Consider the following 13,946-nt stretch of genomic DNA (forward strand, 5'->3'; position numbering starts at 1 on the left):
TGCTGTACACGGATATAAAGCTCCGATTCATCCAGGTATGCATGCAGAACCATTCATATTTTCTCTCTGTTAATCCTCAGAGATGTTTAAAAGGATGTAGAAGAGGAAATCGAGCATTCACAGAGATGAAAGTAGTTACACAACAACTTATTACATTTCATACATTATGCAGGAAGAGGCAATAGCGCTGGAAACGGATCAGTGACAGACGCAGGTTAGGCGATGAAAGGGCAGGAAATGAAGATCGTAATGTTTGTTTTCATTGGGAAAGCTGTTATGCGGGTTCATGTCAGAAAGGATTTCTGTGTGAGATGTTATCAGCTGTTTTTTTGAGGCACAGTGTACCCTGTTATTTGGTATTGAAAGTTTACAATGACTGATTCTCAAAACATTCTTTATAAACTTCACTCAAGACAGACCAGAAAGCCAGATCTTAACACTACATTTTGACAGTGGTTTATATTAGTTGTTGGGGGTAACACATTATAAGTAACTTGTTACATAATCAGATTATGTTTTTTAGTAAAGTAACGCATTACTTTTAAAATTTACAACAGAATATCAGAGTTACTCTTTCCAAATAAGTAACGCATGTTAATAATTTTCCCATTTATTGACTGACAGCTCTCTTGTCCCCGTGTTGAGAAACTCATAAGTGCAGAGGCATTGTGCGGAAACATGATGGTTGTTGTAGTTCTATCTGAGCGTACTTATTTCACTTGTACACAAAAAAAGATTCAGTATTCCTCAAAATGAATAAAAACTTTGAAATGCAGAATCAGAATAATATATGCAAACCTACAATAATTAATAATGCTAAATATTTTTATGCATTTAACCTCACTTTATTGACCAATGTCTTGCTGCTGACGGTCGATGATTCAGTAAAACCATAAGTAAAAATGACAGTCGATTTTTGTTTTTTATTGGTGAAGTTTGAGTGTTAAACTTCCGTTATCCAGAATGAAAGAGCTGAAAGGTTTGTTTGAGCTCCGCGTATGTGTGTGAATCTGCATTTCCTTCAGCCTGAGGCTTATTATTTAAATGTAGGTGTTAAAGGCTTTTTACATTTGTAACTTTTATAACTTTTTTGTTATAAAAAATGAAACAAGCCCAGCCCAGGTGGAAAAAAGTAACGCAAAAGTCATGTCAAAAGTCATGTTAAAGTCACGTAATTCATTACTTCTCTTAAAAAGTAACTAAGTACCTCAATAAGCTACTTTTTAAGGGCGTGACACAATATTGTAATGCATTTTCCAAGTAACTTTCCCCAACACTGGTTTCCCGTAACACATTCCACTATTTATTTATTTTTGTCTGTGTTAAATTTTCGATTGACTATAAAAAGAACTGGCTCAGATATTAGTTCAGCAATCTGATTACACTGGTCGCAAATTCAATGTGTTTTTCATTGATTCACTTAAAAAAACGTTCTTAAGAATCATTAATTCTAGAATACTCTGGTCACACTGTATGTTTTGATTCACTTTAAAAGAATCGGCTCATAAGAGTCATTTGTTCAGTCAAGGGCACAAAGTTTAATCTGTTCATAATAGTCATTTTCTTGGCAATTGAACTACATTTGTCACACTGTTATTTATTTATTTTGTTTCAAACAACCAACTCGTAAGAGTACTTCAATGTGAATTGGATTACACTGGTTTCACTGTATGTTTTTGAGTCCCTTAAAAGAACTGACTCATACGAGCCATGTGCTACTTAACTTGGTCGCTTAATGTTTCACACTGTAGATTTAGTGTACCAGTCTTAAACATTGCAATAGTTTTAGTGCAGGCTTAAGTAGACCTCATGTCAACAACCCATATGTATACAAATAGCATGTTAAACATCAATTAAAAATGTGCCTTGGCTAATAGGCCATAATTTGATAAATCCTACTAACATTATATATACGTCACTGGAGCAAACTAAGGTACAATACTTATCCATGGTCAGCCGCCTTTGATTGCCCATAATTTTCAGTCGCCATCTGGGTAGAAGGATTCTCTGGCTCGCAGGAACTGGAACATTTGTTTTCAAAGACATTCCTTGTCTGTTTGTGCGGCATCTAGGGAATTAATTAAGTCCTAAAGTAATTGGACATGTTTTTTTGGTGTCCTTGGATTCTCTGCCTTGCGTAACCCAGCGGTTCTGTGCTCTGCCATTATCAGGAAAAGTGTCATAAAACTTTTATCAGTCGGCCCTTTTAATGGTCACTATTTAACCACTGAGCCTAAAGCACAATGGCGATTGACAGTCAGTGTGCTTGAAATACCAAAATAAACTGGTCATTTTTAAGATAAACCTTCATAGATAGAGACTTTTTTGGAATAATGTCATTCAATGCTTAGTCAGAGGCGGACAGTACTTTTACTTTCCAAGTAATTTTGTTTTTCAACTATATGTACTTTATCAGTGTTCTTCTTTGGAAAACTTTTACGTCACAACATTGCAAAACATAACATTGTACTTTTTACTGCAACACATATCATATTGAATATTATTTAATACTTAATTACATTAAAAATGTAGTACTGTATACTTTTACTCAAGTAAAATGATTCAAAGTACTACTTTTTTTGTGTAATTAAGTATTAAAGTAAGAAAACAACAAATTTTATTTATGAAATGTTGTGCAGTAAAAAGTATGACATTATATATTATGCTTTGGAATGCAGTGAAGTAAAAGTTTTCTAAAGAAAAACACTCATAAAGTATATACTTAAAAATTGACATGAGTAGAAGTAAAAATACTCCATACTGTCCGCCTCTGCGCACATTATTTGTGCTTGAATTTCAACTTGATACTATTTAGCATAGTACACTCTAAAAAATTCAGGGTAAAAAACAACCCAATGCTGGGTCAAATATGGACTAACCCAGCGATTAGGTTGTTTTAAACCAGCGACTGGGTTGTCTTGAGCAAATATTTAACCCAACCGCAGGATTAAAACAACCCAATCACTGGGTTAAAACAACCCAATTGCTGGGCTAGTCCATATTTGACCCAACATTGGGTTAAAACAACCCAAACATTTTTAGAGTGTAAACATTATTATGACTCCTCAACATGCACCACCTATTCTACTCTTATTTTACTGTCCCTTAAATGCCCCGACACATGGAAAAGCATACCAAACAGTATATTATCAATTTGTAGTCATGCTTTTCAATCTGAGATACTGTTAAATCTATCCAAGGCCCTTTATAGGGCAGCTGCACCTCAGCGTGACTGGATCATGTTGTGTCTGTCTTCAAAACACATAGCTTGTGTTCAATGATCAGCGGGAGGGGAGCAAATTCAGGCTATAAATATAGAAAATCAAAATATGAGAACACTGGACGGTTTGTTTTCGTTTAGACAGTTGTGATAATAAAAGAGCTGGTTTTGTCCAACAAAAAAAAAAAGGGGGAGACTTGAATTGTTTGGGGAGCTCTTCTGTATTGTGAGCTTCATTTACAGCATTACAAAGACCAAAAAAAAAGGGCTAAGATTACAGGCCACTCAAAGTCTGTGTTTTTATTCTCTCTCTTCGCGGGCCAAACCACAACGTGCACGAGAGTTGTGGAGCAGGGGGGCGGAGAAGGGGGCGTGTCCTTTTTCACAGAAGTACTAATTTCCTGAACTAACAATACCAAGAATTTGATGCAAAAATATCACATTTGCAAACACTGTAGAAAGTTGTGCAAGATTAAGTAAATATTGCAGATATCACTGGTACTTTGTATGAACATGGCAGCACTAAAACTGTTTCCTCTCTCTCCCTGTCCCTTTTTTCCCCTGGTTTAGGTCAGTCAGGGAAATGTCCCAGGCATTGAGAGTGCATACTTGGCCATGGACACTGAAGAGGGGGTGGAGGTGGTGTGGAACGAAGTGCAGTTTTCAGACAAGAAGGTTTTCAAGTCCTTTGAGGTAGGCCCTGTTTTCCAACATCAATATTCTGGGTGGGATACTTGGCATGCTGAACCACAAACATCTGTGAAATGTTACTGTATTGGAGCGTCATCATTCTGGAATGGCCGTACAGTGACAGACAAAATGCTTGAAATGTAAAACCAAATGTTGATGTGCTTTGTGTTATGCAGGAGCGGATCCGAGAGATGTTTGAGAACCTAATGCAGGTGGAGCATCCAAACATCGTAAAGTTTCACAAGTACTGGCTGGACATGAGAGAGAGCAGAGCGAGGGTGAGACATAAAACACACCTGATAAAAACAAACGCCTCGGTGAACTTTGCCCTAAATTCAGAAGTTTTCTTTCTTTTCGTGCCACACAGGTGATTTTCATCACTGAATATATGTCCTCTGGAAGTCTCAAGCAGTTTTTGAAGAAGACTAAGAAAAACCACAAAACTATGAATGTGAAGGTGAGACGTTTCATCGATCATTGAAAGTGAAAACCCTTCATAAACTGGAGGACAACACCACCTGCTGGCAGAATTATGACAAAATCTTTCTGTGTGTCTCAGGCATGGAAGCGCTGGTGCACTCAGATACTTTCTGCACTCAGGTTGGACATTGAAAAATCATTGTATTCTCCTAAAATCTTGCTAATTATCTCTGCTAATTTGCTGTTAAAACTGAAGTGTGCAGGTGAACTAAAAATATTTTCTCAGCTTAATATACAGAGACAACTATATGCCGGTTGATTTGTGCAAAAGTGTAAACGCTGGCTATCAAAACATTGCTTTGTTTGTTTGTTTGAGCGTCTTGACCATCGCAGCATAGCAACACTGACTTAACCAATGGGGCAAGTTTGGGGGCGGGGCTGTCTTTGTTTGGCCAATGGCAGATGAGGGGAGTCAAAGTTTGATATCTTTTCAATTCATGACGCTAGAAATTGCACACTTCAGCTTTTAAACTAGTTGTTTCTTCTCTTATAATTTTATTTCATTAGAATTATTTAAAAAAATTGTAAACTTTTAATTTTATTAAAATAAAATAAAGTTTATACATTCAACATGTTTTTGCCATTTAAACTTTTTTCTCTCGTTATAATTTATTATTGTAAATTTAAATAAATAATGATTTTATACATAATGTATAAAATGTTCATTTGTATGGAAAAATGTATTTATCTTTTTTTTCAGTGTGGGTGATTTGTGGGTACAATTACTGATGTTTCATCCTTTCGTTCTTTAGTTACTTACATTCATGTGATCCGCCCATTATCCACGGTAACCTGACCTGTGACACCATCTTTATCCAGCACAATGGCCTTATAAAGATCGGCTCAGGTTTGATCATAGTCTTTTAATGCTCTTATTTAAGCTCAAAATTATTTGACTTTTGCTCATCTCTAACATAGAATATCTGTTCTAAGAAGACGTTTATGTCTCTTCTTTCTTTCACAGTTTGGCACAGGCTGTTTGTAAATGGTAAGTCCACTCCGAGCTCCATGTGCCATGTGCACAGGAATGTGGTTATCTCGTCAGAAAGAAAACACAGGCCATACTTAGACTGCTTCTTTTCCTTCCTTCCTTAAACAATGTTTTGCGTATATTGGCCCTAAATCCTGGCAGTTAAGTAATGTACTGTAACATTTCTTGTCAGCTTTGACAATCTAAGACATAAATTTAGAAAATAAGACCCACATGCCCCTTCAGAGTATTTATGTTGGACTCTAGCCCATGTGCTAGAGATTTTATCTATGCATTTTACTGGCAAAAATTCTTCCATTCATATAATGTTATAAATAGAGTTTGATTATAATTTTGTGCATTTATTCTTTTCCCTTAGTGTTTGCTGAGGCGATTCATGGGAATGTACATCAACATCGAGATGAAATGCGAAACCAGCATTTTTTTGCTCCAGAGTATGGAAGTGAGTATCTATTGCCTTTACTGTTTTTACACCTTTCACAGTCTGGAAAAAAAATTGGACCCTCTATTTTAATCCTGAACATAATCAGAAAGTTTTAAGATTTTTTTTTTTCCAACAAAGAAAAGTTGTGTATGTATGTATATATATATATATATATATATATATATATATATATATATATATATATATATATATATATATATATATATATATATATATATATATATATATATATAAGAGATCATCAGTGTTATTAACTTTACCTGTCCGAATGTTATGCCTGATCAGTGTATTTTATATATATATATATATATATAGTATGTATATATATATACGGTGTGTATATATATATATATATATATATATATATATATATATATATATATATATATATATATATATATATATATATATATATATATATAAAATACACTGATTAGGCATAACATTCGGACAGGTAAAGTTAATAACACTGATGATGTCTTCATCTCGGCACCTGTTAGTGGGTGGGATATATTAGGCAGCAAGTGGACATTTTGTCCTCAAATTTGTTGTGTTAGAAGTAGGTTGACAAAGGCCAAATTGTGATGGCTAGACGAGGTCAGAGCATCTCCAAAACTGCAGCTCTTGTGGGCTGTTCCCGGTCTGCAGTGGTCAGTATCTATCAAAAGTGTTCAAAGGAAGGAGGAGTGGAGAACCGGCCACAGGGTCATGGGTGGCCAGGGCTCATTGGCTCATCCTTCGGATGAGACGTTAAACTGAGGTCCTGACTCTCTGTGTTCATTAAAAATCCCTTTAAGAATGGCCAAATTTGCCCACTGGCCGCTGTCCATCATGGCCTCCTAATCATCCCCATACACTGATTGGCTTCATCACTCGGCCTCCTCTCCACCAATCAGCTGGTGTGTGGTGAGCATTCTGGCGCAATATGGCTGCCGTCACATCATCCAGGTGGATGTTGCACATTGCTGGTGGTTGAGGAGATTTCCCCCTTCAATATGTAAAGCACTTTGAGTGTCTAGAAAAGCGCTATATAAATGTAACAAACTATTATTATAATTTCATTGATGCACGTGGGGAGCGAAGGCTGGCCCGTGTGGTCCGATCAAACAGACGAGCTACTGGAGCTCAAACTGCTCCAGAAGTTAATGCTGGTTCTGATAGAAAGGTGTCAGAATACACAGAGCATCTCAGTTTGTTGCGAATGGGGCTCCATCTCGCAACTTGAACTTACAAGACTTAAACGATCTGCTGCCAACGCAATTTTAGGACGGTGGTCATAATGTTATGCCTGATCAGAAATATATACACAAAAATGCTAAATATAAGTATTATTTTCACATGTGGTCTGAGGAGTTTTGACATCACTGAATGTAAAAGGTTTTATAACATTTCTCTATTTTCTTTTTCTCCAGTTGCTGAAGATGACTATGCCATAGATATATTTTCATTTGGTATCTGTGCCTTGGAGGTCTGAAAATTACAATCCAAAATAGCAAATAATACTTATTTTTTCTTAAACAACATTGAAGTATGACCGAATTTAATTTCGTATTCCACATTCACCTTTAGATGGCAGTATTGGAAATCCAGGCCAATGGAGACGCTGCAGTTTCCAAAGAGGCCGTTGATCATGCTGGACGGTCACTTGAGGACCCCCTCATGAGGGTAAAAGACTTTTAGCCCATGTTTATAACTAAAACAGCTCTGCTTAATTCTTCTTGTTTAATCGAATGCCTTCATCTCTTCACACTGACAGGAATTTATCCAGTCTTGTGTACGCACAGAAGCCAAGTCGAGACCCACGGCTCATGACCTGCTGTTCCACAGAGTGTTATTTGAGGTCCACTCCTTAAAACTGCTTGCTGCGCATTGCTTTATCAATAACCAGTGTAAGTGGAACATGGAAAACAGTGTTGTTCACGCCTTCCTGACACCACAGAGTAATAATGCTTTAATTTTCATCTCAGACATAACCGAAACGTTATGGATGGCCCAATCATCCGAAAGGAAATTGTCTCCTTTTGTATTTCCATTCCTCTTTGGTTTAAGTCTTGTTATTTTTTCCAGATCTCCTTCCTGAGAATTGTGTGGAAGAGAAGACCAAATCTTTTGACCCTAATGGTATCATGGCAGAGATTAATCATCGTGGCCGACTTGGAGTCCAGCTAAAGTGGGTTTCTCAAACAAACTATGAGGTTCCTGATTCTCTTCTGTAATTGTTTCTCACGTTTAGGCATCTTTCTCATGTTTTCAAGGTATTCCCACGTCTCGCCTTTGGAACTGGACAAATTCCTTGAGGATGTGAAGTGAGTCATGGAGAAGATCAGCTGATCTTTGATTTAGACTGTGTTTGTTTCCATGATTGTGGATTTGAAACTTTTCCTCTTCCGCATGAACAGAAATGGCATATATCCCCTGATGAACTTTGCTTCCCATCGGCCACATCCTATCCCCCGCGCTCTTTCTTTGTCGCAGGAACAGATGGAGACTGTGAAGACCCCAACCCCAGAACCACAGGAGACTGAAACCAGAAAGGTTAGAAGAAGATTTAATTTAGAAGCTGTGTTGGGAGCAACTAACCACAAGTAGCCTCATATGAAGCTTTAGAGGGTCTGAGTATGTTAGTAAATCAGTTCATTTGCACAGTTTCTGTAAAACAGATTTACAGTTAATGTTAAACTCCGTGTTTTTGTTTTTGAAGCTAAATATTAGCCAACGAATGTTGGCTGACTAATAGGAAGTGTGTCCAGTTATGACAATGATGATGAGCAAGGGTCAATTTGAAAAAGCTGACATTTGTTTAAATGGTTCTCAGTGCATCTCATCCATGTACAAACAGTACTTTAGTTACTTTCTATTAGTTTATGGAGGATTTTTAAAGACTTTTAAGATTTGTTATGAAGCACTTAAAACCCTCGTTTTTTCCATAAAGGTTGTCCAGATCCACTGTAATCTGGAAGCAAATGAGGAAGGCACAAGGAGTCATGTGAGTTAACGTATTTTTGCTTGTAGTTTTTCTTGGCTACTGTAAATATTGTGCTCATCTATCCTTTTTGTCTCTGTAGCTCTCGCTCTTTTTAAAGATGGATGACAGGCTTCACCGTCAACTTAGCTGTGATGTTTTGCCATGTAAGTGATCACATTCAAATGTGTTCTTTGTGCATTTTTTTCTTAAATGTTTTAAAAACAGATTTCTTTTTTAAAGAATAAACAAAAATGAGAATATATGACATTTTTCCCCCCAGCTGACAGTCCCAAAGATTTGGCTAGTGAGTTGGTTCATCATGCTTTCATCAGTGAGGTAAGCATGATTTCTTCTAACCATAATCATTATTTATCTAAAGGCTGGACTACTTTCGCTTAGATTTTTGCCTCGATATGATACGAGTAGACAATAGAAAATCATGCAGTTTATGATACTACGCACAGACTAGATTTTTTTTTAGCTTTTTAGAGGATATCAAAATAAAAAATGCTTTTCTTACTTAGTATTTTTGTCTTGTTTCCAGTCCAAATATCAAAAAATTCTTACATTTTAAGTAGCATTTACTAGATAAGCAAAAGTTTTTGCTTAAGTCAAACAGAAAACAAGATTCATTTGCTTATTTTAAGCAAAAACTCACTTAATTTTTTTGTTAATTTTCCCCAAAACAAGACACACATTTTTACTTGTCTAGTAAATGCTTCTTAAAATGTAAGAATTTTTAGATATTTGGACTGGATCAAGACAAAAATACTAATTTTTTAATATGCCACGACTTTCAATTAAAGGGATAATCCACCCAAAAATGAAAATGATCCCATGATTTACTCACCCTTAAGTCATCCTAGGTGTATATGACATTTTTCTTTCAGACAAATATAATCAAAGTTATATTAGAAAATGTCCTGGCCTCTTCCAAGCTTTATAATGGCAGTGAATGACTGTCAAAAGTTTGAAGACCAAAAAAGTAATTCATCCATCCATCATAAAAGTGCTTCACACGGCTCCAGGGGTTAATAAAGGCCTTCTGAAACGAATCGTTGGGGTTGTGTAAGAAAAATATCCATATTTAACATGTTATAAAGTAAAATATATAGCTTCCAGTGGACTGCCGTCCGTATTCAACTTATGCAGAAAGTGTAGCGCCTCTCTCAGTTCAAAATGCTAATGCTACGGCAGATACGCTTTTTTCCATATTTTACTGTATAAAGTGTTAAATATGGATATTTTTCTTACAAAACCCCATCGATTTGCTGTGCTGTGTTACTTTTATAATGAATGGATACATTTTTTGGGGGCTTCAAATGTTGGACTGTCATTCTCTGCTGTTATAAAGCTTGGAAGAGCCAGGACATTTTTTAATAAAACTCTGATTGGATTGAATTCGTCTGAAAGAAGAATATCATGTACACCTAGGATGACTTGAGTAAATCATGGGCTAATTTTTATTTTTGGGTGGACTATCCCTTTAATTAAAACTTGTGGCATAATACTTATACATAACACATACGTAGTACATCTTTAGTCCCCTAGTGTGCAATCCAAAGGCATCTGGAAATGAAAAACTCCATCAACTAATTCTTGTTAAGTATATTTGTGTCTTAATCTTCAAATGAACTTAAATAGCTAATGTAGTTTTGCTTTATGTGTGAATTTGATTGTCTGCTTTTTGTGTCCTCCAGGAAGACTGTGAGAAGTTAGCATGTTTTCTTGAGGATGCCTTGTGTAAGCACCGGTCAGGGACGTCCACCTCCCCGACTGCCATGGCTGTGATGTATTAAACCCAGCTGGTCCAACAATAGACAGACAGTACTTGAAGATTGGGCCAGAGCTCGAGGAAAAAGAGAAAGCGAAAGATCCAGCCTGACTAGAGGGAAATGAGACCAAAAGTGCAACCTAAGGTCATGACAAGATGGAATAAGCGCCTGGGGAGAAAGCTCGCACCACAATGCATGGTACCTGCACAAACTCCAAAGAGCTCGAACTGTTTACTTTAATCTTGAAGTTTAATAACTGATGTCATCTCACCATGACGAAGAAATACATATCCATTACTTGCAGAGATTCTGCCTTCAGTGCCAGCATTTTGGGTTGTGAATTTTTTTTTTTTTTTACACGGATTAACAGATTTTTTAAAAACATCTCTCCACGTCATTGTGTCTATGGCATAATCCATCCTCATCTAACAAAGGACAAGAAGTTTCATTTTTAGGATGACAGAGCTTCGGGAACCTGAGAGTGGAGGCTAAATGTCTAAGAAATGTTTGCTGCTTCCCGTCAGGCAATATGATTTGTTTGTTCCAGACTTAAATGTATTATTTATTATTTTAAACAATTAATACATGGTCTTGGTATACATGTTGTTTAAAAGGAAAATGTATCAAAATGTTTAATTCTACATATCTATATGATCTTATTCTGTATGCTTTGACAGGCTGACATTGAGCACACAAATGTAATGACAAATGCTCTTGGCACCTTTTATGATTATATTTCTTTTGCAACATTTTTTTTCGGACCCTCAACTTAATTTCTCACTCTTAATGTGGACTGATTCTTACAGAGTTTAAAATGTCTCTGTTCTGAATGGCTTCCATGACACTATGTTGATCTCAATAGCTTTTCTCATGCTGATACACACAGAGAAAAAGGTGCCAAATGGTACCTTTAGGGGTACAATAACTTGTCACAGGGGCCGTGCCCTTAAAAGGACATATTTTGTACCTTTTTTACCATTAAAAAGTTCATAGTAGTACGTATTTGTACTCCTAATGTACTAATATGCACCTTTTAGGAGTAAAAAAAGGCACAAAGATGTCTTTTTCAGGGTATTGTCCCAGTGACAAGCTATTGTATCCCTAAAGGTACCATTTCAACACCTTTTTTTCTTTGTATGAACTTTGTAAATATATGTAAACCGTGGCAATAATGTTATCCTTCAATGGTATACTACCGTTTAAAAGTTTGGGGTCAGTGAGATTTTGTTACGAAAGAAATTACTACATCTATTCAGCAAGGACACACTAAATTGATCAAAAAGGACAGTAAAGACTTGCTTTGTTACAAAAAAATATATATTTTGAAATACATGCTGAAATGTTGAACTTTCTAAGGAATCACAGTTTACACGTTAATATCAAGCAGCACAAATGTTTTCTACAAAGATGATAATAAGAAATGTTACTCAAGCACCAAATAAGAAATCTTGAGCATTCAGCTTTGCCATCGCTGGAATAAATGACATTTTAAAACATGTTAAAATAGAAAACAAATATTTTAAATGGATATATTTCACAGTATTACAGTTTTTACTGTATTTTTGATCAAATAAATGTGAATTTTGATCTGATATTTCCTCAGTTTCAACCAATAAAGCAGAAGAGCACTTCATCCAGATGTCTTTTACCAAGAAAATGGTTGAACTAATGAGTAGTTCTCCAAATTCAATAAGACATGACTTTTATTAATTTAGCAGATGCTTTTAACCAAAGCAACTGATACAAACACAAAACAATTAATCATAAAGCATTTTGAGCAGCTAATAATAGGTTCACTAACACAGGGGTTCTGTTCATAACAGTGTTATCATGGGATTTTTTATTTGCCTTCTTAATGTGAATGAGCTGATCTTAGATTAGCTGACTGCTCAGAGGTGTTTAACATTTATCTGTTTCTTTATCCCTTTTACTGATTAATGCATAGTGGACAATAAACTGACCATTTACTGAATTAGAAGAAACAAAGGCTTGCTTTAATAAAACCCTCTTTGGGTATGAAGGGCTGTTATTCGATTTGACATTTACATATTACCGCAGTATGTGTATATTTTATGTCATGTAAAATGATTTATACACTACTTTCTATATATTCTACAACATGCAAATGAGAACCTGAACCATGTCCAGGCCAAAGATGTACTGGGTGCAGTGTTGGCAAGAATGGGTACTACATTGCAAAAATAACGTCCTGTATCTGACTGACACTTGCATATTTACAACAGTATTCATTCTGTGAAAACATCTATGTTGCCATGCCGTCCAAAGCAACAGTATCTATTTTAGGGATGCTTTCAGTACTGCACTCTCCGATGGCTTTGACGTCTTAATATCCATTAAAAAATATATGCATGTCAGGAAATGAATGCTTTGACAGGATTTTTCATTTTTGTTATATTGGCATGGATGTATTGCAACTTTAGAAGAAAAAAAAAAAACATCACAAGAGATTTCTAATCTCCATTTATTCTTGCAAATTTAAATGATTCCGATGTCATGAAAAACAAATCAGTCACCATTTCCCCGGTGTAATTATGAACCTCGAATGTCTTGCGATGTGATTCATTTGTATGTATATATAAGAGATATATGAATGTACAGTGACCGGCTGTTAAAATGTACGCTAAGTCTCCTTTCTCATCTAAATCAAATGCATTAACCAGACTTTGGGCAGTTTTATTTTATTTTTTATTTGTGTTGGAATTGTACTGTGATGAAATACTACAATATTAAAATATATTATTAATACTTTAATATGACTGAATTTATTTCTTCTGTATAATAGGATAGAAAATCTCTAATATGAATTTAAATTGCAACTGAATCATTTCATGGGGACTACGGGATTTTCAGGTCAGGAATTAATTTATTCCAGAATTTATTTTTTCATGCATTTCACATTTTTGCTGATTAAGGATTTTTTTGTTGTTGTGATAATTGTTTTCATAGTGCTGAAAATCATATATATGACCCTTGAGCATGGGTATATTTGTGGCAAAAGCCAACATTGTATTGGTCAAAATTATAAATGTTTCTTTTATGCCAAAAATCATTAGTATATTAAGTAAAGATCCTGTTCCATGAAGATATTTTGTAAATGTCCTACCATAAATATATAAAAATAGTAGTAGTAGTAGTTAATGCATTTAATGCATAGTAGTAGTAATATGCAAGGACTTCATTTGGATAACTTTAAAGGTGATTTTCTCAATATTTAGATTTTTTTCAGATTTTCAAATAACAGAAAGCTTATTTTTTCAGCTGTTATACAAATTATGACTGGTTATGTGGTCCAGGGCCACATATGCTGCTAATGCCCCGGTTTCACAGACCAGGCTTAAACTTGTCTGAAATTTGAGCTG

At 35.5% G+C, this 13,946-nt stretch overlaps 2 protein-coding genes across 4 annotated transcripts in view; one reads left to right on the forward strand and one right to left on the reverse strand.

Moving 5' to 3' along the window:
• Positions 1-13,338, forward strand: part of nrbp2a (nuclear receptor binding protein 2a) — a 47,399-nt gene extending 34,061 nt beyond the window's left edge. For 2 of the 3 annotated variants that reach the window (XM_067453512.1, XM_067453513.1), the window contains 17 exons: positions 3,791-3,913; positions 4,087-4,188; positions 4,278-4,367; positions 4,470-4,510; positions 5,143-5,237; positions 5,355-5,378; positions 5,740-5,823; positions 7,239-7,294; positions 7,396-7,491; positions 7,583-7,715; positions 7,894-7,996; positions 8,082-8,132; positions 8,226-8,361; positions 8,759-8,812; positions 8,892-8,955; positions 9,072-9,127; positions 10,492-13,338. In XM_067453512.1, coding sequence (XP_067309613.1) covers positions 3,791-3,913; positions 4,087-4,188; positions 4,278-4,367; positions 4,470-4,510; positions 5,143-5,237; positions 5,355-5,378; positions 5,740-5,823; positions 7,239-7,294; positions 7,396-7,491; positions 7,583-7,715; positions 7,894-7,996; positions 8,082-8,132; positions 8,226-8,361; positions 8,759-8,812; positions 8,892-8,955; positions 9,072-9,127; positions 10,492-10,590 — 1,407 coding nt within the window. In that variant the 3' untranslated portion in view covers positions 10,591-13,338. The remainder of the gene's footprint in view (positions 1-3,790; positions 3,914-4,086; positions 4,189-4,277; positions 4,368-4,469; positions 4,511-5,142; positions 5,238-5,354; positions 5,379-5,739; positions 5,824-7,238; positions 7,295-7,395; positions 7,492-7,582; positions 7,716-7,893; positions 7,997-8,081; positions 8,133-8,225; positions 8,362-8,758; positions 8,813-8,891; positions 8,956-9,071; positions 9,128-10,491) is intronic. The other variant, XR_010907798.1, reaches the window with a different exon arrangement.
• si:dkey-154p10.3 (PX domain-containing protein 1) overlaps positions 1-13,946 on the reverse strand; it is a 450,183-nt gene that overhangs the window by 125,811 nt on the left and 310,426 nt on the right. The gene's annotated exons all lie outside the window — the stretch shown is intronic.

Source organism: Pseudorasbora parva, chromosome 9 (genome assembly GCF_024679245.1).
Source record: "Pseudorasbora parva isolate DD20220531a chromosome 9, ASM2467924v1, whole genome shotgun sequence".
Lineage (NCBI taxonomy): Eukaryota > Metazoa > Chordata > Actinopteri > Cypriniformes > Gobionidae > Pseudorasbora > Pseudorasbora parva.